General features: G+C 44.4%; 1 protein-coding gene across 6 annotated transcripts in view; it reads left to right on the plus strand.

Moving 5' to 3' along the window:
- Positions 1–2,365: 2,365 nt before the first annotated feature.
- REEP1 (receptor accessory protein 1) overlaps positions 2,366–26,231 on the plus strand; it is a 137,326-nt gene continuing 113,460 nt past the window's right edge. For 2 of the 6 annotated variants that reach the window (XM_007477724.3, XM_056813217.1), the window contains exon 1: positions 2,452–3,022. In XM_007477724.3, the coding sequence (XP_007477786.2) occupies positions 2,991–3,022 (32 nt within the window). In that variant the 5' untranslated portion in view covers positions 2,452–2,990. Of the gene's footprint in view, positions 3,023–26,231 lie in introns of all 6 variants that reach the window. The other 4 variants (XM_056813233.1, XM_007477726.3, XM_056813223.1 and 1 more) reach the window with 4 other exon arrangements.

Consider the following 26,231-nt stretch of genomic DNA (forward strand, 5'->3'; position numbering starts at 1 on the left):
GACCAGTAGCATGACAAAGGTCTTGTCTTGACTTGCATGTGGGTTGGGTTTAAATGAGGCAGCACTGCTCAAAGTCATCATCCCTCTCTCTTCCAGAGTCAGTGAAGTCCAGGTAAATTCTTACTGTAACCCCAGCACTGCCTTAGACCAAACCCTGGAGGCAGTGGATGGCCCTGGTGTCTCTGATGTCGGACCAAGCTCTAAGCACTCCATAGCATCTGCTTCATAACCATGGAACAAACTGTTCTCATCTACCCACGATGCCAAGGGAAGTTGTCTTCGCTTTTTCTTTGTATCCCTGCTATGTGCCTGGCACATAGTAGGCCCTTAACAAATGCTTGTCACCTATTTGGGCCTCTGAGCCCCATGTTATTTGGCCAAAGTACATTTATGATGATATAAGGATGAAACTGAAGTTTATAGGTTACTCCCAGATCTATAAATGACTTTACTTAAGTGATCTCACTTGAGTCTCCAGCCAATCCTGTGAGGTAGGCAGGTGCTACAGGTATCATTAACCTCCTTTTACAGAATTATAAATCAGTTAACACTAGAAGGATCCAGATTTAGGGATATCTGGAAACACCAAGCCCACTGAGCTTTAAAAAAAAAAATCCATCCGGGAAAGAAAATAGAGATAAGAATATTTTTATTTCAAATTAAAAATATAATATTTTTGCATCAGTTTCCTTCCTTCCTTCCTTCCTTCTTTCCTTCCTTCCTTCCTTCCTTCCTTCCTTCCTTCCTTCCTTCCTTCCTTCCTTCCTTCCTTCCTTCCTTCCTTCTTTCCTTCTTTCCTTCCTTCCTTCTTTCCTTCCTTCCTTCCTTTCTTTCTTCCTTTCTTTTTCTTTCTTTCTCTCTCTCTCTTTCTTTCTTCCTTCCTTCCTTTATTTCTCTTTCTTTCTTTCTTTCTTTCTTTCTTTCTTTCTTTCTTTCTTCTTCTTTCTTTCTTTCTTTCTTTCTTTCTTTCTTTCTTTCTTTCTTTCTTTCTTTCTTTCTTTCTTTCTTTCTTTCTTTCTTTCTTTCTTTCTTTCTTTCTTTCTTCTTTCTTTCTTTCTTTCTTTCTTTCTTTCTTTCTTTCTTTCTTTCCCCTTACTTTCTGTCTTAGAAACAATACTGTGTATTGGTTCCAAGGCAGAAGAGTGGTAAGGGCTAGGCAATGGGGGTCAAGTCACTTGCCCAGGGTCACACAGCTAGGAAGTGTCTGAGGCCAGAGTTGTAGGCCTGGCTCTCAATCCACTGACTCATCTAGCTGCTCCTATTGCCTATTCTTTTTAAGTTTTTTATTTTGTTTGTTTGTTTGTTTTTAGGTTTATTATACACCTTCTATATGTCAGGCACTTTGCTAGTCAGGGCACTGGGAATTCAAAGTAGAAAAAAAAAATATTTCCTGCCCTCAAGGAATTTCAGTTCTACCAGGATAGATGACATGTATCATGCAGATCATGGAGATCTGCAGCTGGAAAGGATTGCAGAAACCATCTAGTAGAGACCATCTGGCTCTTCATAAATAGATATTAAGTAACACAATATATAGCAGCTAGGGCCTGGAATAGGGAAGACTAGTTCAAATCCAGCCTCGGTCACTTACTAACTGTGTGACCCTGGGCAAGTCACTTTGCTCTGATTCCTCAGTTTCCTCATCTGTAAAATGAGCTACAAAAGGAATAGCAAACCACTCCAGTATCTGTGCCAAGAAAACCCCAGATGTCGTCACAAAGAGTCCACCATGACTGAATAACAGCAACAAAGCTACAATACGGTATAGAGGAAGTTAAGGGACTTGCTCAGCGTCACACAGGTTATAACTGAGGTAGGATTTGAAGCCAGAGCCTGGGACTCCACTACTCTTTCCATTGAATATCCAATATATAAACAAAATGATTGTGAGGTATTTTAGTGAAAAGCACTAGGACTCGAAGGAAAGATCTCATGTAGAAGTTGGGGGTTCAGAAGACCTTTGATTCTAAGAGGGGGATAAGGGGGAGGAGCCCTCCAATCCTTGGGCAGAGCATGAGTAAGGCGGAGGAGATGGGATCTGGAATATGGACTATGAGGACACCCTCAGAGAAGTTAGGAGACTTGTCCTGGATTATGGATGGAAGGGGTACTGGACTTGGAGCTGGGGTTCAAATCCTACCGGAGACACTAAGCTAGTGGTGTGTCCTTGGGCAAGTCCCTTAACATTCTAAGTGTCTCAGTTTTTTCCCCTGTCAATGAGGAACTTGGCCTCGATGGTCTCAGTTTCCTGGCAGCTCAGAGCATAAGATGCTGAGATAGTGCTACTGCTCTTTGTGTGTGTGTGTGTGTGTGTGTGTGTGTGTGTGTGTGTGTGTGTGTGTGTGTGTGTGTGTGTGTGAGAGAGAGAGAGAGAGAGAGAGAGAGAGAGAGAGAGAGAGAGAGAGATGTACGTGTGCGCGCGCCCACATTTGTGGGGAGGGGAGGGGAGAGAAGGGGAGGTACCCCTTCCTCAGCGCTCTCTCCAGCTGCTGGCTGCCTCCGCCCGCGCCCGCAGTTTGACAGCTCGTGGGTGCGGGCGGCCGGGGGCGGGCCCGGGGCCCCCTAGGTGCCTAGGCGCGGACGGCGGCGCTGTACGGCGTGCCAGCAGCGCCCCCGGCTCTCGTCCTCCCGTGAGTCCTGCCCAATCGCGGGCTCGGCCGCCGCCGCCGCCGCCGCCGCCGCCGCCGCCTCAGGTCCCGGGGGGCAGGAGCAGCCTGTGCCGCTGTCCTGGGAACCTGCCGCGGCTGCGCTGACGGCGCGCCCTGCTAATGGCTGAGCCACGGGGCTGCTCAGTGTGGCCATAGCGGACTGACTGACGGACTGAGCCAGCGACGTGCCCGGAGCTCCGGCGCCCAGAACCTGGCCAGAGCCAACTGCCTCCTCCTCCTCCTCGCGCGCTGTGCCCAGCCCAGGCCAGGCCAGGCCAGGCCAGCCTTGGCCGCGGCTGCCTCTCTTCCACCTCTGCTCACTTCGCCTCGCCTCGGATCGCCATGGTGTCCTGGATCATCTCCAGGCTGGTGGTGTAAGTAGGCTTCCTACGTCCCTGGCGCTCCCCTCGGGCTCTTCTCGCCCGAGGGGGACAGCCCCCCGCTCGGCGTGCCTAGTCCCTGTCCGCCCTGCCTGCCCTGCCCTGCCCCGCCGTGCCGTGCCTCTGCTATTAATACCCCGCGGGGCCGCTAAATTTAGGAGGGGAGGTACTGTAAGGAGCCGGGCTGTGGGCACCGGGGCACGGGAGAAGGCAGCAGCAAGGCGGGGCACGCGGCTACTGCATTGGGGAAGCGGGGCACAGGCGCACCCTGCTTCTGCAAGAGGCCGAGCCCTTGCGGGACCATTGAAAAGGGCTCCCTGCCGCCTGAGGAGGGACGCGAGGGGGAAGTCCTCCGGGGCTGGGGGGGGGGGGGGTGGGAGGAGAAGACGGCGGATGGAATTCTTTGCCCTGGGGTGGCAGGAGCCTTCCTGCTTGTTGGAGGGCTGCTCTCCGCTACCCCAGCTGGGTCTTTGTTTCCCCGGGCTGGGTTTTTTGTCTGTTTGCTGGTTCTGGTAGGGGGGGCGGGGGTCGAGGGGAAAGCAGTTCCGTCAGCCTGACTGTCTTCTTTTAGAGAAATATCCCGATGGGTTGGTCCAGTACTGCCAGCAGGCTTTGTCACGAGAAATTGACAGACTGGGGTTTGAAACTGACTAGGGGGCGCTGCCCGGCGAGGTCTGCCTGGAGACTGGGTGGGGGAGACGGTGTCGAAGGCGGGGCTCTCCTTGGGGGGTGGATTTTTTCGCTCCTGTTGTTGTTTTATGACCTTCTTTATGTTTCACAAAATGGCAAGTCCTAGTTTCCCCTCTCTGTCTGCATTCTAATGATCCCCTCGCATTGTAAGGGAATCCCCTAGGAGGGCCCCTTGTTTGAAGCGCCCTCTCCCAGACGAGAGCTGGGGTGGGGTGGAGGGGCGACGAGACTGCTTTGGGTGTCTGCAGGAATGTGTCGGGCGGGAGCGCCTTCCCCAGTGACAGAACGACCGACAGAAGCCATTGGGTCCCCAAGAGGGCTGTTTCTTGAGGGGATGGTGATGGAGAGAAAGAACCTGAGGGAATACACTGAAGGGTGTGTTCCCTCTCATCTCCCCCCAGCCCCAAGCTTCAGAGGTGGGTGGGTGGGTGACCTCTGGAGGCCACCCTGATTCTCTGATGGATCCTTTCTCTTGGAAATGACTTTGGTGGGCCGGGATCCGATAGTTTATCCCTGTACATCTCTGCCTGGATCAGTTTTGCCCTCCTGCTAAATTGCATCCCTGATCTCAAATCTGCTGCCTGTGGAATTGAAGAAGTCAGCCTTGGGAAGGCCTCAGGGTTTTTTCTTTGTCTGGGGGAAATGTACCGTGGGCTCTGATACAATATCCTTACCCATGTCTTTCCAAGGCTTTCATTCTACCCTAATAGACCTTCCTCTTTTCTCTCTCTCCCTCCCTCCCTCCCTCCCCCCCTCTCTTTCTCTTTCTTTCTCTCCCTCTCCCTCTTTCCCCCTGTCTCTCTGTCTGTCTCTTCCTCTCCTTCTCCTTCTCCCCATCTCTCTCTCCCTCCCTCCTTCCCTTCCTCCCCCTCTCGCCCCCTCTATCCCTCTTTCCCTCTGTCTGTCTGTCTGTCTGTCTCTTTCTGCTAGTCTGATTCGGTCTCTAGAAGGGCAAGCCACCACCCCTTATCGTCTGCCATTTTTCTAGGCTTTCCAGACCAAGATGGGTTGGTCTCTTTCACTTTAAGCCCCCAAGTCATTTGATCTGGGCCCATCTGCAGCTGTTGCTAACTGCTCTTAGGGCTGGGTGTTATTCAGAGGAGGCATGTTAAATATTTAGGCGATTTCTTATGGACTGGAGAGCTCTGCATGAATAATCCAGGGAAGTGCAGCTCTGGGACACTTGTAAAAAGGGCTGATTTGAACTCCTTCCCCTGGTCTGGGCATCCTTTGCCCACCAGGAGTGGCCAGGAGCTTCTTGGGTAGAAGGATCTCCTGGAATTGGGAAGGGGGCATTTGATCTCTGAAGTATTTGGTTATGTTCTCAGCCTGTTCACTATCCTGGCCAACCCCCAAAGGACAAGCTGGGAGGGTGGGAAAGGCGGATGAATGAGAGAATGGCAGAATTTTAGAGTTGGGAGGGACCTTATCCATGATCTAGCCCAACCACATAACCAGAAAAGAATCCTCAGCCCAGGCAGGATGAATGCTAAAAGCTGCCCTAAGATCTGGGGGACATCCTAGATGACAGTGGTGGGCCTCTCCTGCTCAAAGACCTTGGGTGAGAGAATAGGCAGCCACTTCTGAAAGCCAGAGCCGGTCCATTCCCCTGGTGGATCACTCAGTTTTTTCCTGACATCAAAGGGTCCATGTATTCATACCTTGCCTTCTGGGACCCAAGAGAACAAATGTAATACTTGGGGAGGGGTCAGCCCTTCACATATTTAAACATGGTTCCCTTCATGTGCCCTTTGAGTCTTTTCTTTTACAAGATATACTTCATGTTGTTGTTTAGTCATGTTTGATTCTTGGTGACCCCATTTGGGATTTTCCTGGCAGAGGTCCTAGAGTTGTTTGTCATTTCCTTCTCTAGCTTATTTTTACATGTGAGGAAACTGAGACAAATAAGGTTAAGTGACTTGCTCAGGATCACACAGCTAGTAAGTACCTGAGGGCAAGAAGAAGAGTCTTCCTGACTCTATTTACTACAACCTACAGTTGCCCAAAAGGTAGAGATACCCAACTTCCTTTTTTTTTTTAAACCCTTACCTTCCATCTTGGAATCAATTTAAGTATTGGTTCTAAGGCACAAGAGTGGTAAGGGCTAGTCAATGGGGGTGAAGTGACTTTCCCAGGGTCACACAGCTGGAAAGTGTCTGAGGCCAGATCTGAATCTAGGACCTCCCATCTCTACACCTGGCTCTCCATCCTCTGAGCTACCCAGCTGCCCCCATACCCAACTTCTTAACAGGTCCTCATTGACAAGGATTCAAGAGACAGCTAGAGGGTGCAGTGAAAGGGCAGGGCCTGGAGTCAGGAAAACTTAAGCTCAAATTAAGATACTAGCTATGTGATCTTGGACAAGTCACTTAAGCTCTGCCTCAGTTTCTTCACTGTAAAATGGAACTAACAATAGCACCTACTTCCCAGGGTTGTCGTGAGGATCAAATGGTATAAAAACTATGAAAAGAGCTTAGCCCAGTGCATGGCACATAGTAGTCAGATGATAAACATCTGCTTCCTTCACTTCTTGGTAGCCCTAATCTAGACATGTCCCAATTTATGTGTGTCCTTTTTCTTTGTTTTAAAACCTTACCTTGTCTTAGAATTAATACTTGTATCGGTTCTAAGGCAAAAGAGCAGAAAAACTAGGAATTGGGGTTAAGTGACTTGGTCAGGGTCACACAGCTAGGATAAATCTGAGGTCAGATTTGAATCTCGGTCCTCCCAGCATTCTTCCACTGAGCCACCTAACTACCCTTGTCAATGTCCTCCTGCTTAAACTGCAGTGCCCAGAACCAACTACAATATTCTGGATAATGTCTGACTGCAGAACTTTTACTTCCTTATTCTTGGAAGCTGCTATGCCCCTCACTGTAGCCTCATTTACATTTTGTGGCTGCCACACCACACTGCTGACTCCTAGTGACCTCTAATGATAATCATTAAGAATAATGACACAATCCCATCATGCTTTTAAGGTCTGTCCTCACTGCTGTCCTCACAACAGTACTATGAGGTAGGTAGGGTAATTACCATTTTCTCATTTTACAGATGGGGAAACTGAGGTTCAGAAAGGTTAATCAACTTGTCCAATAAGGAAATGACTCACACACTGTCTCAGACACCACTCAGTCAGTCAGTAAACATTTGTGCTAGGCATTGGGGATGTAAAAGAGGCAAAACAAAAGCTAGGAGTTCTTCTGCTCCTCCATGCTGCTTCTCATAAATTTGGAGCTTTGTGTTGCTATTCAAAATAAGGATTGGATTGCAAACTGGAATTTCATTGGTAGAGGGAATTCCTAGTAAGGAAACTCCCTTGCCCAATGTGGGTCAGCCCTTTCTGTACAGCCTAAGGTCTTGGACTTGCCTAGAGCACAAGAGATTAAGTGGTTTGACCAGTCAATATCGATTGGGTTTTGAGCTCACATCTCCTTTGCTTTGAGGCTGCTTTTCTATCCATTACATCATGCTGCCTCTGTTCAAAATAAGTCGCTGAATTATTCATCGGAAGACCTACACTCACCCAAGTGAGTGGTTTTTCAGGATATCCTGGACAAAGTCCAGATGGAAGCAGCATTTCTTATGGATGGTGAGGTTCTTCAGATGCTTCTATTTGCTGATGACTGGATGGCCTGATGGCCTGAGCCCTGGAAGAGTAGGAGGCCTCTGTCAATAAGGAAGGAGGTGATGGGCTGCAGATGTGGAATGAGGCATGTGTTGCCCAACACCAACAATGTGTTGCTTTGTTTTGTTTGCATAGATTTATGGGCGATGGTCATAGGGAATTGATAATTATTTTTTAAACCCTTATTTTTTTAGCATCAGTTCTAAGATAGAAGAGAGACAAAGGCTAGGCATTGGGGGTTAAGGGTCACACAATTACGAAGTACCTGAAAAGGCAGATTTGAACCCAGCTCCTCCCAACTCTAGGTCTCATACTCTATCTACTGTGCTGCCTAGATGTCCTGACAATAATTTAAGCATTTAAAATATTGAAGAAGAAAAGGAAGGAAGGAGAAAGAGAAGGAAGAAAAGTAGGAGAGGGAAAGAAGAGAAGGGGAAGGGAGAGGAAGGAGGAAGAGGAAAAGAAATAAAAAGAGAAGAAGACAATGACAATGACACCATAGTCACAATGATGACAATGAAAGAGGATGGGGGTCAGGGGCATTCTTACTGTTAGCCAAATAATTCACACAGGAAAAATTAAGAATCAATTTAATCAACAAGCATTTATTAATATGAATCACCTGCTATGCCCCAAACACTTTTCTAGGCACTGGGGAATTCAAATATAAAATTAAGGCATCTCTGCCCTCAAGGAGCTTATATTCGGTCAAGAAGAACAACATGTACACATGTGTAGACAATAGATGTGTCTTTGAACAGGCAGACCACTGAGCCAGTATGTATATCTTAGACATCACTGCCAAGAGAGTGTGAGATGGACCCAGAACTGGATAGAAGGAGGTCACTGAGTTAATCTACCTTGAAAAAATTATGCCAGGCTTCCAATGCTGCCATGCTACTTCCGGCTTTAGAAGCCTGTTTTTTTCCCAACGATATGCTCTTTAATGACTTTGGAAGAGTCTTCTTTGGGTTCCTCGGAGAGGATACTCCATTTCCCTTATCCATGCCTTTCATTGGCCATTCAGCATGGCAGAAATGCACTCCCTCCATACCTCAATCTCCCAGAGTCCCTCTCTTCCCTTAAGACCCAACTCAAGCCCAGAATCTTTGGATGACTGTGCAATTCTGCCTCACTTAAATCCAATTTATGCATGAACCAGTGGTGTCCTTTTGGTTGTCTGCAAGTATGAAGGACAACCATTCTCTTAGGGCAGAGGTGCCATGATGTGGTAGATTAGACAGCCGGATTTGTAATCACGAATATCTAGGCTCAAATCTTGTCTTTGACAATCAGCCATGAGCAAATGGTCTCTTTCGAGAGAGGCCCTTAACCATTCCAGGGCTCAGGGCACCAGATGGGCAGTGCTGTAGTCACAGAGAGGTCATTCAATCTCTGTTGTCTCAGGATTGATGACCAGAAATCACCGATGATTGCCAAGATGCATCGGGGAGGGAGTTGCCATCCCAAATGATCCCTACCTGATAAAATCTCAGGTCTGGCCCAAAACAAAGCAAAATAAAAATAAAACTACAGGTCTGGCACAGACCTGAGATTTCAATTCAGTAGAAATTTTCCTTAAGGGCAGATCTGACCCTGTCCTACTCAATCAACTCCAATGACTTCCTATTTTGTCTAGAATAAAACATAAATTCCCTATTTAGCTTTTTAAGTCCTTCACAACCTGGCCCCAGCCCTTCTTTGTAGCCTCATTTGGACTTTATCCCCTCTCCTACACTCTCATGGTTCATCAAATTGGTCTTCTTTTGGTTCCTCCAAGAGGACATTCCATTTCCCTTGTCCATGCCTTTCATTGGCCATTCAACATGGCAGGAATGCACTCACTCCATACCGCAATCTCCCAGAGTCCCTCTCTTCCTTTAAGACCCAACTCAAGCCCAGAATCTTTCTTGATTTCCCTAACGACCAAAGCCCTTCCTCTCAAATGACCTTGTATTTGACAACTTTGCATTTATTATAAATACAGACATCTTGTATATATTCTCTTTATATTTGTGTGGCACATATTTACGTGTGTGCTTTGTTATCTCCTTTCTCCTTCCCCCTTAGAATATCAGGTCTTAAGAGTAGGGGATATTTTATCCTTTGTAATTACATTCCCAGTGACTGGCAGGGTCTAGTATCTAGTTGGTGCCTAATAAATGCTTGCAGATCGAAAACGAATGCCCATGTTAGAAATATCCTCCCCCAGGCTTATCGGTGATGAATAAGGAATTTATAGTCTAAAAGTCTGGGCTAAGCACCGCACCAAGATCTTTACGGCTTGCCCATGGCCTTACCACATAGTTAGTTCTGCCATAGAAAAGAACTGAAGCTGTGTCAGTCTGGCTCAGAATCTCTTGGTAATGCTACATGGAGATGGGTCATGGAACTCCATCATCTCTGAGAAATGGGCAGCACGGCACTGGGCAAGGGTCATCCTCACTGACGAAGAGGGTGGATATAGCGGCCAGAGGTGTTGTCTGGAGAGGAAGAGGAGGTGGGAGGGTCATGTATTGGGAATGAGAGATCCCAGAGAGGGCTGAGTATTACATGGGTATCTGCATTGAGGATGTCTAGAGGGCTACAAGCAAGAATTATAGTTTGAGAGGGAGATCTAGATTTCCTTCTCGTTGCTAAGGTCAATAACATTGTCTACCACATATACCCCACCTCCTCCATTTGGTGTCCTAGAAGATCTAGGCCTAGATTAGACCTTGGAGGACCTGGGTTCATCACTCAACTCTGATATTAATTCAGGTGTGGGTGGCAGCATGGTACCCTTGGCTTGCAAGAGGTCTGAGTCAGAGTCAAATGACCTGAATTTGAGTCCTGATTTCGCATGTAATGCCCATATGACCTTGGACAAGTCACTTAAATTCTTGGCCTCAGTTTCCTCTTTTGTAAAATTGAGGGTTGAACTAGGTGGCCTCAGAAGTTCTTTCCAGTCACATGGCTGCAATCCTGTGACATTGGCTATTTCTTTCTCCTCTTGGTTCAAGGAAAAGGGAAAAAAGTATGGAGTAAAGGAATGAGGGTTTGAATCCTGGATTTGCCCATTATTGCCTGGGTTATTTTGGACAGGTGACTTCTTTACCTCTTCAATTTCCTCATTTGTAAAAACGATTCAGTTCAGAGTACAACAGATCTAAGATTCCTTCAGCTCTAGCCATAAAACTATCAGGGGCATAGATAGATAAAAAGGGAGATCAAGAAGAGAGAGTACCATTGCCAGGGGAATGAATGAATAAATGAGTGTATCTCTGATCCTTGGAAGACCTTCTTGAGCCTCCATTTCCTAATCTATAGAGTGAATTAAATGACTTCACAGGTCTTTTCCCAGGTTTAAATCCTCCAGTTCCTCATTTCCCTTAAGAACTACTATCCTTAGCATTGCTATGAATCTAGCTAAACTGTTTCCATTCCAGCCTACCATGTCATCTCCTGGGGGGAAAGAACCCTTTTACTTTGTCCTAAACAGATCTTTAAGAGTCAAGTGGGAGGGCAGCTGGGTGACTTAGTGGATAGAACGCCAGGTCTGGAGTCAGGAGTGCTTGGTTCAAATCTAGCCTCAGACACTTCCTAATTGTGCATCCCTGGGCAAATTACTGAACCCCAGTTGCCTACTCCTTACTTCTCTTCTGCCTTGGGATCCATATGTAATAGGAACTCTAAGACAGAAGATTAAGAGTCTAAAGAAAGTTAAGTTGACCACCCTTTAGAGATTTTATTTTACTGTGTGTTGCTCCTGTCCTTTCTTCTCCTATCTGAGTAGATCGCTAACATATCTAAGAAGTTGAAAAGGAGTATAGATCTTAGGATACAAAGGAGATGATGACATCCTGGCCTTTGAGGCAGAGGAGAGACCAGATAAGGCCACACTGGACATACAGACACAGGGAAAGAGCAGCTATAGGCCAGTGAGTTGGGCTTTACATCCTGGCAAAATTCTAAAGTATTTAATTAAAGAGAGGATTCCTGAAAGTTTAAGAAAAGAAACCTAGTGATCACAAAAAGCAGGATAACTTTGGGTCAAGTCAAATCAACAAATGCCAATGAAGTGCCAATGAGCCAGAGAAAGAAATGGCAAACTACTCCAGTGTCTCTGCCAAGAAAACCCCAAATAGGGTCACAAAGAGTTGGACTTGACTGAATACAACTAAATGCCACCAACAACAAATTGCCAGACACTAAATGCTTCAGCAAGAGCAAATAATTCCAGACAAATCATTTTTCCTCTTTATCACGATTGCCCAATTACTGATTGGGAGAATGGTATAGATTAGTGATGGCAAACCTTTCAAAGACAAGAGTGCCCAAGCTGCAACCGTCAGGCTATAGGTGAGCCCCCTGCCTTGCCCCAGACAGGAGAGAGAGGAAGCACTCCCATTGGGCTACTGAAGAGGAGTGGATAATATGAGAAATATCCTCAAGCTCTTGCAGTTGAGGAGGAAGGGAGCAGCCCCCTCCAGCACACTCCGGTATGTGTGCCATAGATTCGCCAACATGGTTATAAATGGGGTTTGCTTAGGTTTTAGATACTTGATAAAAGATCTCCTGTCTTTCTTGGGGAAAAGATGGAGAGGTAAGAGTACAATTAATTGAACTTGCAAGTGGTTAAATAGCCAGACTGGAAGAATAGATAATGTTCTCATGTCAACTTGGCAGGAAGTCTCCAGTGGCCTGCTCTAGGGATTTCTGCTTGGCTCTGGGCTCTGGGCTTCTTAGCATCCAACAATGACTTGGATGAAGGCAAATGACACCAAGCTGAGAGGGAGAACTAACACACTGGGAACACATATTCGAGTTGCAAAAAGACCTTGTTAGGTTAGAACATTGGGCTGAATCTGATAAATTGATTTTTTAAAATCCCTTACCTTCTAAGGCAAAAGAATGGCAAGGGCTAGGCAATTGAGGTATTTATTAAGTACCTACTTTGTGCTGAGCACTGGACATACAAAGCAAGGCAACAAGCAAGTGCCTGCCCTGAAGGAGCTTACAATTTATTTTATTTTTTTAAAACATTATTTTATTTGGTCATTTTCATACATTATTCATTGGAAGCAGAGATCATTTTCTTTTCCTCCCCACCTCCTCCCGCTACCCCTCCCCTAGCCAACGCGCGATTCCGTTGGGTATCACATGTGTCCTTGCTCTGAACCCATTTCCTTGTTGTTGGTATTTGCATTAGGGTGCTCATTTAGAGTTTCTCCTCAATCATATCCCCTCCACCCCTGTAGTCAAACAGTTGCTTTTCCTTGGTGTTTTTACTCCCACAGTTTGTTCTCTGCTTGAGGATAGTGTTTTTTCTCATAAGTCCCTACAGATTGTTCAGGGACGTTGCATTGACACTAATGGAGAAGTCCATTACGTTCGATTGTACCACAATGTATCAGTCTCTGTGTACAATGTTTTCCTGGTTCTGCTCCTTTCGCTCTGCATCACTTCCTGGAGGTTGTTCCAGTCTCCATGGAATTCCTCCACTTTATTATTCCTTTGAGCACAATAGTATTCCATCACCAACAGATATCACAATGTGTTCAGCCATTCCCCAATTGAAGGGCATCCCCTCATTTTCCAATTTTTGGCCACCACAAAGAACGCTGCTATGAATATTCTTGTACATGTCTTTTTCCTTATTATCTCTTTGGGGTACAAACCCAGCAGTGCTATGGCTGGATCAAAGGGCAGACAGTCTTTTATTGTCCTTTGGGTATAGTTCCAGATTGCCCTCCAGAATGGTTGGATCAGTTCACAACTCCACCAGCAGTGAATTAATGTCCCTACTTTGCCACATCCCCTCCAGCATTCATTACTTTCCTTTGCTGTCATGTTGGCCAACTTGCTAGGTGTGAGGTGATACCTCAGAGTTGTTTTGATTTGCGTCTCTCTGATTATAAGAGATTTAGAACACTTTTTTTCATGTGCTTATTAATAGTTTTGATTTCTTTAACTGAAAACTGCCTATTCATGTCCCTTGCCCATTTATCAATTGGAGAACGGCTTGATTTTTTTTGTACAACTGGTTTAACTCTTTATAAATTTGACCTTTGTCAGAGGTTTTTGTTATGAAGATTCTTTCCCAATTTGTTGCCTCCCTTCTAATTTTAGTTACGTTTGTTTGTACAAAAACTTTTTAATTTGATGTAGTCAAAATTATTTATTTTACATTTTGTGACTCTTTCTAAGTCTTGCTTGAGATCAGCACCTTTGCCCTCCCAGAAGTTCCCGCTGCCACTAGGGTCTGGGAATCTCAGCACTCTGGGTGGAAGGGGGAATGAGTCCTGGGACCTTCCGTCTTCCCCTTAAACCTGAGTGTTCTTGGATTCCAGCTTTTTGGGGGGCGTACGTTTTGAATTAAGTCCAGCAGGATGGTTCCTTGGCTCTGTCTTGTAGTTAAGTTTGTTTTTCAGTCCCCTGGGAGCATTCAGTTTATGATTGGTTAGGAAGGGTACTCAGAGGTCTGAACTTCTGCTCCTTCTAGGCCGCCATATTGACTCCGCCTCTGGAGCTTACAATTTAATCAAAGAGACAGGATAACATAGTTAACTATGTGCAAACAAGATAATTATAGAGGGAAAATACTAATGTTAAAGTAGAAGGCCAGGGAGAGCTCCTGGCAGAAGAAGGGATTTTATCAGAGATAGGAAGGGGTTCTAGGAAGCTAGGAGTCAGAGATGAAAAGGGACAGAATTTCAGGTATGGGAGACAGCCAGTGAATGAGGAGACGATGTAGTCGGAGCTATACTTAAATAAATCAGTTTGACAGTTGAGTGGTGGATGGAGTGGAGTGGAGATGCTTGACTCAGAGTCCAAACAGAAGACTATTGCAGAAGTCCAGATAAGTGGTGATGAGGACCTTGACAAGTGCAGTGTAGAGGAGGCCTTCAGTTTGTCTGAAAAAGATTTGGGGCTTTTATTGACTGCAAACTTGCTATCAATCAACAGTGGGGTAGCTAAGAAAGTAAGTTTGATCTTGACTGCATGAAGAGTGACATAGCAAGGGGAAATTAGGGACTCTGGATAGAGAGCTGGGCTTGGAGACAGGAGGTTCTAGGTTGAAATTTGACTTCAGACACACTAGCTGTGTGACCCTGGGCAAGTCACTTAACCTCAATTGCCTAGCACTTACAGATCTGCCTTGGAACTGATACTCTGTATTATTTCTAAGAAAGAAAGCAAGGGTTTAAAAATTTCTTTTTAAAAGAGGTTTAACTGACGTCAGATACATCCTAGCTATGTGACTGTGGGCAAGTCACTTCACCCCCATTGCCTAGTCCTTAATTCTCTTCTGCCTCAGAACTGATACCTGGCATCAATTCTAAGATAGGGTCATTTAAAAAAAACAAAAACAAAAAACAGTTCCTTAGCTTCCAGGAGTAAAGAGGTCTCTGTTTCTTGCCTTGGTCCATACTCACCAGGAGTATCATGTCCAGGCATGGGCCCCACCGTTTCTGGAGGCCACTCGAAAACTGGATTTGGTCCAGTGGCATTGACCTCACTGATAAAGGGCCTTGAGCCCATGTCCTGTGGGGCTCAGGTGCAGATACTGGCCATCATCGGCCAGGAGAAGAGTAGGCTGAGGGTCACATTAGCTTATGCACAGAGATGTCAAGTTGCTTCAAAGCTGTCTCGTGGAAGAGGGATTAGATTTGGTTTTGTGGCTTTGGAGGGAAGAACTAGTAAGAACGAGTGGAAGTTCCAAGGAGACAAGTTTGTCAGAAAAATTCTTCCTCTCAGTGAGATCCCTTCATTAGCGCCATAGCCAGCCTCCAAAGGGAGTGACTTTTCTTGCTGGGGAAATTCAAGTAAAGACTGGACAAAAGTGAATAAAGAACAGATGGAATCCTAGGAGGATGAGTCAGCCACATCATATCAGTAACTGGCAAATCAGATGGAGTAAAGGCAAAGAAAGATAACACAGTCAGGAATACTCAGGGGTCCTGGAGAGTGATACCATGTCATTGCCTGCCATCAACTTTAATGCAAGTTTTTATTTTGGCTCTAGATGCAATTTAAGCTATTAAACATTCTGCAATATTTACAAGTTGAATGATAAAGAAGTTGTGTGTTAATTAGAACCTTGAACCCTTGGACTACTTTTCCCACAATTCCCTTTTCCCTTTCCTGTACATGTGTCCTCACATTGTTTGTATATAAGTTTACATGCAGTTGGAATGGCCATTTGTTCATTGTATTGGAAATCTGGCCAACTCTGAAACTCTGTTATTCCAAACCCAAGTATTGTCATGGAGGGTGACACCAGCCAAGAAGCACAGCGCAGACTTTTGCCACTCTATGAAACATTTTGAAGTTTGTAGACTAGGAATAAACCTGAATGAACCCCCTTCTTTATTTCTTGTTACCCTTTTCTGAGTCCTTTGACTTCATCAGGTTCAAAGGGGATTAGTCAAGAAATCAGCAAGCCCTTAAGTGTCTCCTTTTTACCAAGCATTGTGCCAAGTGCTCTGGCTACAAAGGGCAAAAAACAGCTCTTGTCCCTAAGGGGTTCACAGCAAATAAGATACATATGAGATAAAATGGAGGTGATGTCAAAGGGAAGACACTTGCATTAAAGGGGATCCAAGCTGCCATAATGAGCAGTTTTTGTACCTGAGTCCAGGCAGGGTACAGGCAGAGAGGAAGCCTAATTTGGGAGACTATGATGTTTCTAGGCTGCTGATCACAGCTAAGTAGAGGGGAGGGGAAGGAAATAATGGATGGAATGCCCACCCATTGTTGCTGATTGTGTCAATAGTAGGGTCCAATGACACCCATAGCTTTTATGCTGCGGAAAGACTGGCTGTAGTTGGGGTTCTGGGGCAGAGGAACTATGAAATTGATTATCGATTGATTAATAGTTAAGAATTTTAGTTAATCACTGCAATTATGGATCAGATTTGAATTTAATAGTGTAAGCCTTAGTGGTAGAGTTTGTAAGAGCCTATGCTGCCTTGTCTTAAGACTCTTCTTTTGAAAGAAAAGGAAGATGAGTTGGGGATGAGTCAACCTGGTCAGGAGGTGTTTTGCCTCGCACTAAGGCTCTGATTTTGAGTAGCACCTGCCATGGGAGATTCCAGAGAGTGTTACTCAACTGTGTTTTCCCTGTTGCTATGCCCTCTAGAAACCCCTCTTGCCAGTCAATGTGATGTATACCTTGCCTTTTACCTACCCTATAGATCAATGATAGTCGTAGTTTAGTTTGAATCACTTTGTTTAGTTTGTATCAAACTCTATAAAAAGTTGTTCTGATTATAAGATAGGTCTCTAGTCACTGAGGGGCCATTGATATACATATTTAAAACCTTTACCTTCTGTCTTAAAATCAATACTATGTATTGATTTCAAGGCAGAAGAGCAGTAAGGGCTAGGCAATGCAGGTTAAGTGACTTATCCAGCGTCACAGAGCTATGAATTATCTGAGGTCAGATTGGAACCCAGCTCCTCTAATTTCTAGGATTGGCTGTCAATTCATTGAGCCACTCAGCTGCCCCTAATCTTTGTTACTGACAATTGCTAGCCTTGCTAATAAATAGATAATGCTCAGACTTTTGTGTCTCAGTTTCTCTTTGTTGTAGGTTTTTACCAAGATAGAACCATTCAGCAAAAGAGTTTTAAATACAGAAAAATATTCCATTATATTCAATTGTCCAAGCCCTCCAAGGCCCCCTCTGCTCAGCAAAGGGGTAACTTTTTCATATTGGACAAAAGAAAAGCATCATATGAAATAGTGTGTATAAGAACCACTTCTATGGTAATGAAGAGCTGAAATAAAGTAGATAGAGAAGTAGCTTAGAGAACACCTATGTAAATGGTCTGTGCATTTGTTTGAATAATCCTGTGCTGTAAGAAAGGACAACATTAAACTACAGAGAAGCCTAGAAATACTTACACAAACTGGTTCTTTGTTAGAAGGCATGGCCGGGCAAGGGGAGGATAGAGAGATAAATCTGGGCAGTGAAGAAATAAACTATATCAATAAAAATTTATTATTTAGTAAAATAAAAATCCCAGTGCTTTCCATGGTCAGTCAGTCAGTCAGTCAATAAACACATTGAAGACCTCTGTGCCAGGGACTGTGTCAAATGCTGTAGAAAGGAAACAAAAGACAAAAGATAGTCCCTGCCCACAAGGAGCTTAAAATCCAAAGAGAGAAGACCTTATACAAAAGGAAGCTCTAAGCTGATCTGAATTTCTTTGATTGTGCTCTGAATTGCCTTTCTAATTTCCCCCCATGCTCATTTTTGAGCTAGCTCAATCAAACCTTTAACTAAGGTAAGGCCATCAGAACTGTGTCTTGGGGGAGAAAATTTAGAGGGCACCATCTTGAATTGTCATTTTTCCTTGAGCACATTTCTTCTCCTTGTGTCTGTAAAACACGTGAGCTTCTCTCCCATAGCCAGACCTTGGCAATGGTGGAACCCTAAGTTCTCTTGAAGTCTTAGCACCTCCATCCTTCAAGAGGACTCTGTGGAGCACTTCACTTTTTGTAGTCTCCCTAATCACTTGGTATACATTTTTCTTTATTTCTCTGTGAACATGTATTCTTATAGAAGGATGTAAGGTCCTTAAAGGTGGGGATTATCTTGCTATTTCTTTGTACCTCTACCAAATAGCACAATATCTGGCACATAGTAGGCACTCAATAAATGCTTATTTTTCTTAATGTCTTCTTTGGGTCTAGATATGGAACCTCAAAGTCAATGGACATGAGTCACTTTATTTTATTTGCAGAATTCCAAATTGTGTTCTAGAATGGTTGGGTCAATTCACAGTTCTGCTAACGTATATATTAATAGGGATGACTAGGAAGCACAGTGGATAGAGCTCCAGGTCTGGAGTTAGGAGGACCAGGGTTCAAATCTGGCCTCAGACACTTCTTAGCTGTGTGACCTTGGACAAATCACTTCACCCCACTTGCTTAGCCCTTCCCTTCCCTTTCTTCTGCCTTGGAATCAATACTTAGTGTTGATTTTAAGACAGAAGGGAAGGGTTTAAAAAAAGCACAACAAACGTATGAGTGTGCCTGTTTCCCCCCAGCCTCTCCAACATTGATATTTGTCTCCTTCGCTATTTTGATTTGGATGTTTCCCATGTGAGTGATTTGAGGGCATTCTTTAATTTAATTTTTTAATAGTTTGCCATTCTTCTTTGAACGATTTGTTCACATCCTCCAATGACTTCTCTCTTGGGGCATTTTGATTTTTTATTTTAGCATAGGAGAACTAGGTTCGCAATAGTCTAAGGTGGGAGAAGTGTGTGTACCATGCAGCCCTCACTGTACATTTGGTTGTGGAGGAAGAAAGACAATCTCCCCTTTGTTCCTTCTTGGGAATGCTGGAAGTCTTAGAACATCTGTCACAAGAGCAGATGGTTGCCTCAGTGACCTTGAGAAGAAATTTGGCAGAGCTATTCAGGTACCAGATAGAAGCTAGGAACAGAAACAGCTAAATGGAGAAAATGGTAACACAAGCTCCTGGAGAGTAGAGATGGTTTCATTTGTATCCTCGGAATGGAACCCAGTGCCCGACACATAGTAGGCACTTAACACAGGCGTATTGGCGGATTGATTGAAATTATGGAAGTTCTTGAGGCAAGGAGTATTCAAGTTCATTGACTTTATTTATTTTGAGAGTTAACCAGAAACTCCTTTTCATTTTAATCCTTGTTAGCCCTTCTAAAATGTGCTGATCCACTGTCCATTCCAATGCCTTTCCCCCACAACTTGCACTCTTTCATTTATTAAGCATCTAGGCAGCTGTGGGCTGGTAAATATTTAACAACCAGCTGTCAAAAAAAAAATGTACACAGGACCTTTTTAAATTTAAATTACATGATTAACATTTTCTCCATCACTTTCTTACAGCAGTTGATCAAATCCTGATTTGCAGTGTTTTCCCTATTTCCTAGGTGTCAGTGCTCACACTGAAAATTTAACCATCAGCTAGCTGGTTAGATCTGGCTTCAGCATACTCCTCCTCCTCCTACTGTGGTGCTGGGTAATGGGGATATTGTTATTTCTTGTCTTTTTTTTCCAACTCTTCATGACCCCGTTTGGAGTCAGTGGTTGGAATGGTTGGCCATTTCCTTCTCTGGCTCATATTACAGAGGAGGAAACTGAGTAAAATGGGGTTAAGTGACTTGCCCAGGGTCACATAGAGATTTTAACTTTGGAAAATGAGACTTCCTGGACCCAGCACTCTATCCACTGGTCTACCTAGCTGGGGTTAGAGAGACAAAATAGATGAAATAGAGATACTTAGCTTGGAAAAAAAAAAGAAGGGATGCGTGTGTAACCTGGTCATTGGTTTGGGGTATTTTAAGGGTTAACTTGGAAAAGGGATCAGTTGTGTTAGGGTGGCTTTTTTTTAAAACTCTTACTGTCTGTCTTAGAATTGAGTCTAAGGGGGGCAACTGGGTAGCTCAGTGGATGGAGAGTCAGGCCTAGAGACTGGAGATCCTGGGTTCCAATGTGACCTCAGACACTTCTCAGCTGTGTGACCCTGGGCAAGTCACTTAACCCCCATTGCCTAGTCCTTACTACTCTTCTGCCTTGGAACCAATATAGAGTATTGAGTCTAAGACAGAAGGTAAGGGTTGGAAAAAAAAAGAATTGAGTCTAAGGCAAAAGAGCATTAAGGACTAGGTAATAGGGGTTAAGTGACTTGTCCAGGGTCTCATAGTTAGAAAGTGTCTGAGGCTACATTTGAACCCAGGACATCACGCTCTCTCTCTAGGTTTGGCACTCTATCCATTGAGTCACCTAGCTGACTTCTGAGGGCAAATGAGGAGCAATGGATGGAAGATGCAATTCCCCCAACTGATGTACGCTTTTTGTAAAGGGAAACAGGTCCTAATGGTTAGAATTCTCCCAAAGGAAGCTGGGGGTGGGGCAGCTTTCTCAGGAATTGGGGGCTTCTCTCCTGAGGTCTTCCAGCAACGTCTCCATGATGTCCCCTTGGACATTTGGTAGAAGAGCTTTTTGCAGGTCTCTGAGAGTGAGCGTTATTTCCTTGACTGTATTTGTGTCGCCAGTGCCCAGCATACAGCAGGAACTCCATAAATGCTTGCCAAATGGTTGATTGACAAGTTGGACTGGATGGCCACTGAGGTCCCTTTCCAATCCAGAGAAGGTGATTCAGTTCAGAGGTTGGGTGACCTTGGATAAGTCACTTCCTCTCAAGGACCTCTGTTGACCCCTGTGTAAAGTGAAGCCCCAGCTGCTCTCAGATGAACTTGCTCCTCCTTCCCCTGACTGGCCCCATAAAGTTGCGGGACTATTTATAAACCGAAGCTTCCAGAAGTATTTGCAAGAAGGTGAAAATGCCGCTCCACTTTCCCTGCGGCTTTGTTCCTTAATCCTGCCTTTTCTTCTCCTCCCTGCCCAGGCTCTGAAGTGCCAGGCAAGGTCTCACCTGTTTAGGATTAGCTCAGCCCCGGCTTAGTTCTGAAGTGAGCTCACGTCTTCCTTTCTGGGAAATAGGCGCACGTTGGGGGAGCTGGTGTGGGGGAGGGAAGCCCCACCCCGTGGAACCACCCCGCGGGCTTCTCAGTGGGTGTTCCACGGCTGGGCCTTTTCCAAGAGACCTGACCGGGCCAAGGACTTCGCTTGCATTTCAGGGAGGACAGCGAGGAGCGGAGCGAGCATAATCCGCAGCTTCCATGGAGTTCCCTCTCTGGGCCAGAAGAACTCTTGGCTCCGAGGGTTCGAATGATACGAGTCGAGCCGGGAGGGATCTAAGGAGGAACCAGCTAGTTCTATCGTTTCACTTTACAGAGGGGTAAACTGAGGCCCAGAGGGGTTACGGAATGAACAGTCACCGGTCCAGAAGGGCTAGGGGGAGGAGAATTGCCCTTTTGAATAGCGGACCTGTACGGTTGTGGAAACATTCCTTGTTTATCTGGATTATTCAGCCTGAACGTCCGGGGGGTTACTGGAGCTTTAAATAGGAATGTGGGAAAAGAGACCAGACCATATAGGAAGGGAAATGCCCCACCCCCACCCCCACCCCAGGACATTTGTATAGAGGTTATTACTGTGAACAAACGGGCATCTCCAAATCTGGACTCCTTCCATATTGATAAAACCAAGAAAACCGCCCACTGTAAGCCCACACGTCGCTTTCTAATGCTCGTTACACTTTTTAGCATATCGATGGAGCCTGTTTTGTTTTTACCCAACTGACACATTGAAGCTGGCCCCCACCGAGACAGAGAACCCAGGCAGGAGCAAGTGATAGGCTCCTGGCTTTTCAGTCAGGGTTGACCGAAAGGAAATACTCGCCCCTCCCTAACCTTCATGGCCAGGTACTAACTTAGCCCTTGCATTAATACTGAGCCTATCACTGCAGAATTTGTTTATTGTGGTTATTATTGGAGCATTACAAAACTTCATTACATTTGTTTTTCCTTGTTTCCTCTTTCCTCTCTTTCCTTCTTCCTTTCTTCCCCTCCCTCCCTCCCTCCCTCCTTCCCTCCCTCCCTTCCTTCCTTTCTGCCTCCTTCTCTCCCTTCCCTCCTACCTTCTCTTCTTCCTCCCCCCTTCCTTCCTCCCTTCCCTTTTTTCTTCCTTCCTTCCTTCCTTCCTTCCTTCCTTCCTTCCTTCCTTCCTTCCCTCCTATCTTCCTTCCCTCCTTTCTTCCTTCTCTTCTTCCTCCCTCCCTTCCCTTTTTCCTTACTACCCTTCTTCCTTCCTTCCCCTTCTTCCTCCCTCCCTCCCTCCCTTCCTTCTTCCCTTTCTCCCTTCCTTCCATCCTTCTTTCCTTCCTTCCTTCTTTCTTCCCCTTCTTCCTTTCTGCCTCCTCTCCCTTCCTCCTTCCTTCCCACCCTTCCTAAGCTCTTTCTTCCCTTCCCTCCCTAACCTCCTTCCTTCTTCCCTTCCTCCCTTTCTTCCATCCTTCTTTCCTTCCTTCCTTTCTTTCTTCCCCTTCTTCCTTTCTGCCTCCTTATTTCCCTTCCCTCCTTTCTTCCTTCTCTTCTTCCTCCCTTCCTTCCTTCCTCCTTCCTTCCTTCCTCCCTGATCTCCTCCCTCCCCTCTTCCCTTCTGTTTCCTTCCTTCCTTCCTTCCTTCCTTCCTTCCTTCCTTCCTTCCTTCCTTCCTTCCTTCCTTCCTTCCTTCCTTCCTTCCTTTCTTCCTTCCTTCCTTCCTTCCTTCCTTCCTTCCTTCCTTCCTTCCTTCCTTCCTTCCTTCCTTCCTTCCTTCCTTCCTTCCTTCCTTCCTTCCTTCCTTCCTTCCTTCCTTCCTTCCAAAAACTAGTAGAGTTGCAGCTTGGTGCTCAGTGGATTGAGAGCCAGGAATGAGAGATCCTGGGATGTTTAAAAAAAAAAAAAGAAATAGAATTAATTAATGTTTATTAAGCATATACCATGTGTTAAGTACTGTGCTGAGGAAGAAAAGTAGAAAAGGTATTTACCTTCATTTTCTGGTTATAAAATACAGTTAGTAGATAAATAGAATTTTTTAGGTCTTAATATTTTAATCAACTTTTCAGATAATATGTAGGCTAATCCTTAAATCATCACAGATCAAATCAATAAAATTCTTAAAGATAAATAGTATAAACAATTTTTTGATTTAATTAACAGAATGTGGTTTTTCTTTTTATAAAAATTTTTTTTAAATTAAAAAACATTTAGACCCATACCTTCTGTCCTAGAATCAGTACTGTGTATTAGCTCTAAGGCTTAAGAGTGGTAAGGGTTACAGTGGAATTATGCATCACATACGGGAGGGGGTTGGGGGGAGATGAGGGAAGGAACATGAGTCTTGTAACCATGGAAAATTATTCTAAATCATCTAATTAAATAAAGTTTTTTTAAAAAGAGTGGTAAGGATTAGGCAATGGGGGTCCAGTGACTTGCCCAGGGTCACACAGCTGGGTCAGATTTGACTCAGGACCTCCTGTCTCTAGACCTGGCTCTCAACCACTGAGCCACCCAGCTGTCCCCAGATTATGGTGATTCTTAGGTTTAAATAATCCGTTTACAGAAGATCTAATATATACTGTCAGTTGGACCTTGCTTTCCCCTCTCTTCTCCTTCCTTTTCCTTTTATCCTAAGTGAATCATGCAATTTGTTGGTTAGCCCCCCATATTTCATTCCCCCAAGCTCTCTTCCCCATGTCTTCTTTCTTTCTTCTCAGGAGAATCATAGTCCTTCCCTTTTCCTTTGTGTTAATCCCCAAATCTCTGATGGTCTTTTCTTGACCTCTCTGCCACCTTTATCACCCAGCCACCCTTTTCTCCTGGATATGCATCTTTCTAGGTTTTCATGAAACTGCTCTCCTGGTTCCCCTATAATTCAGACCAGTTGTTCTTGGTCTTCTTTGCTAGATCTTCATCCAGGCTGTGCCCAATATGACTCAGGGACGTCCTTCAAGGCCCACCCTGAACTCTCTTCTCTTCTTTCTCTTTATACTATTCCTTCATCTTGTCTCTCATCCTCCCTGACTTCCTTCAAGTCCCAGCTAAAATCCCACCTTCCAAAAGAATTCTTTCCTGGTTTCCCACAATGCTAGTGCCTTCCCTCTGAGATTAGCTCTAATTATTAACCTCTATGTACATAATGGTTTGTATGTTGCCTCATTTATTAGACTGAATTCTTTGAGAGAGGGTCTAGTTTTTGCCTTTCTTTTTATCACCTGTGCCTGGTATTGTAACAATTAAAAGAGTGGTTAGTATAAACTGTGACCGCGGAAATATGGTTTCAAGATATTGTCTTGAGTTCAGTATATAGTAGGTGCTTAATAAATGCTTATAGTCATTTATTTCACCTCCACATTCATTTACTGTAGGCAGCTTGGTGGTTTAGTGGATAGAGGGCTGGACCCAGTAGACCTGAGTTCATATTTGATCTTCAACAATAACATTGTGACCTTGACCAAATCATTTAACTTGTTTGCCTCAACTTCCTCAACAGTAAAATGGGGATAATAACAGCACTTACCTTCTGAGGTTGTTTTTAGAATCACTTAGTACAGTGTCTGGCATACAACAAATACCTAATAAACATTATTATTATTATCTTCTCAGCCAGGCAATCTTTTTGTCCTTTTTAGATCTTTTTCAGCTCCTTTTCTCCCTTTCTTCTCCCCTCCTTCTTTCCACCCTCCCCCCTTCTTTTCCTTGGCACTCCAGGGAAATAACTATCTCTCTTCGATGTCTCCCCACTCTTCTTATCTGTCCGTGTTCAATCTATGAAGCCTAACTAATAAATATAAATTATGTTAGTAATATATTTATATTACGGAAAAGGAGACGCCATAAGTCTTAATGTAAGAGAAGTATGATCGATAGATAAGCAGTCATTGACTTCTAAAGCCGGGGAGTGCCAAGGCATCTCTTTGGCCTCCTCTAATCAATCTTATTTGTTCTCAATCACCAGCATTCACAAGAGCCACATTTCTTAATCTGATGTCGTTTCCCAGCTTGTTTCATTACTGGCATTACAGGGATATGCTTTTCCATTTTCCTATTGTGTCTATCTAGCATGTCTGCTACTAATAATGATAATAATAACTAGTATTTGTATAGCACCTTAAGATTTGCAAAGTACTTCACATATATAGGATCCTCGAAACGCCCCTGGGAGGTAGATGCTATAATCATTCCCATTGTACAGAGGAGTTTGAAACTAAGCCTCAGTGAAGTTAAGAGATTTGTGCTGGGTCATATGACTAGTAAATGCCTAAGGCAGGATTTGAATTCAAGTCTTCTTGGTTCATGAGGTCAACACACAACCCACTGCACTGCTCAATTGCCTCAATACATGTACTGTATCATGCTGTATACATACAAGACATAAGTTTGGATTCCATTTGTGCTGATCCTAAGATGTACTTTAGAACCCACTTTCTTGGTAAAGTCTTTGGCAGGTGGGTGGCTCAGTGGATGGAGTACTACACCAGAAATCCAGAAGACCAGAGTTCAAATCCTGCCTCAGACACTTATTAACTGTGTGACCCTAAGATGCTTAACCTCAATTTCCTCATTGGTAAAAGGAGGATTATGCTAGCACCTACCTTTCACAGTCATTGTAGGATCAAATGAAATAATATCTGTAAAATGCTTTATGTATCTTACAATGCTATTGAAATGCTAGCTATTATATTTGCTTAAATTCTTACCATTTGTCTCCTATTCTTGAAGCAGATAGAGAACATATATGCTTGAGCTGTGTGACCAATATGCCTTTTCTATCCCAAAAATTTAAGGATTGGATGGAAGGCTGAAGCATCCTTTTTTAGTATTGTTTTCTTGCCCTCCTTAACATTATAATCATCATCATTATAGTATACATTTCTTCAGCACTTTAAGTATATGTTTTCTTACTAGAACAATTCTACTATGTAGGTAGTGTAAATGATATTTATTCTTGTTTTATAGGAGGGAAGCCTGAGATTTAAATAAATGAAGGTAGTCAATAAGCATTTAGTAAACATCCACTATGTCCCAGGCACCATACTGAGCACTAGGGATGCAAAAAGAGGCAAAAGACAATCCCTGATCTCAAGGAGCTTATAATCTAATGGGGAAGTCAACATGGAAACCACTATGTACAAACAAGATACAAACCAAATAAATTGGAGATAATCTCAGAGGGAAAGCACTAACATCAAGGGAAATGAGGAAAAGCTTCTTGTAGAAAGTGGAATTTTAGCTGGGATTTGCCAGAAGGGAGGTAGAAAAGGAAAGAACAACTTTACTAAGTGGCTACTAGGTGCCAGGCACTGGGCTTAGCATTTTACAAATATCTTATTGGGAGAAAGTCAGAGAAGGCAGGAGGCTGATACCAGTAGGGAGAGTGGTTTCCCTGAGGTGGTACAACTGGCAGCTGCAGAGAGAGGCTTCATTTACAGGGGTTTGTTTCCAGTTCTTCCCACTACA

This window comes from Monodelphis domestica, chromosome 1 (assembly GCF_027887165.1).
Source record: "Monodelphis domestica isolate mMonDom1 chromosome 1, mMonDom1.pri, whole genome shotgun sequence".
NCBI classification, from domain to species: domain Eukaryota; kingdom Metazoa; phylum Chordata; class Mammalia; order Didelphimorphia; family Didelphidae; genus Monodelphis; species Monodelphis domestica.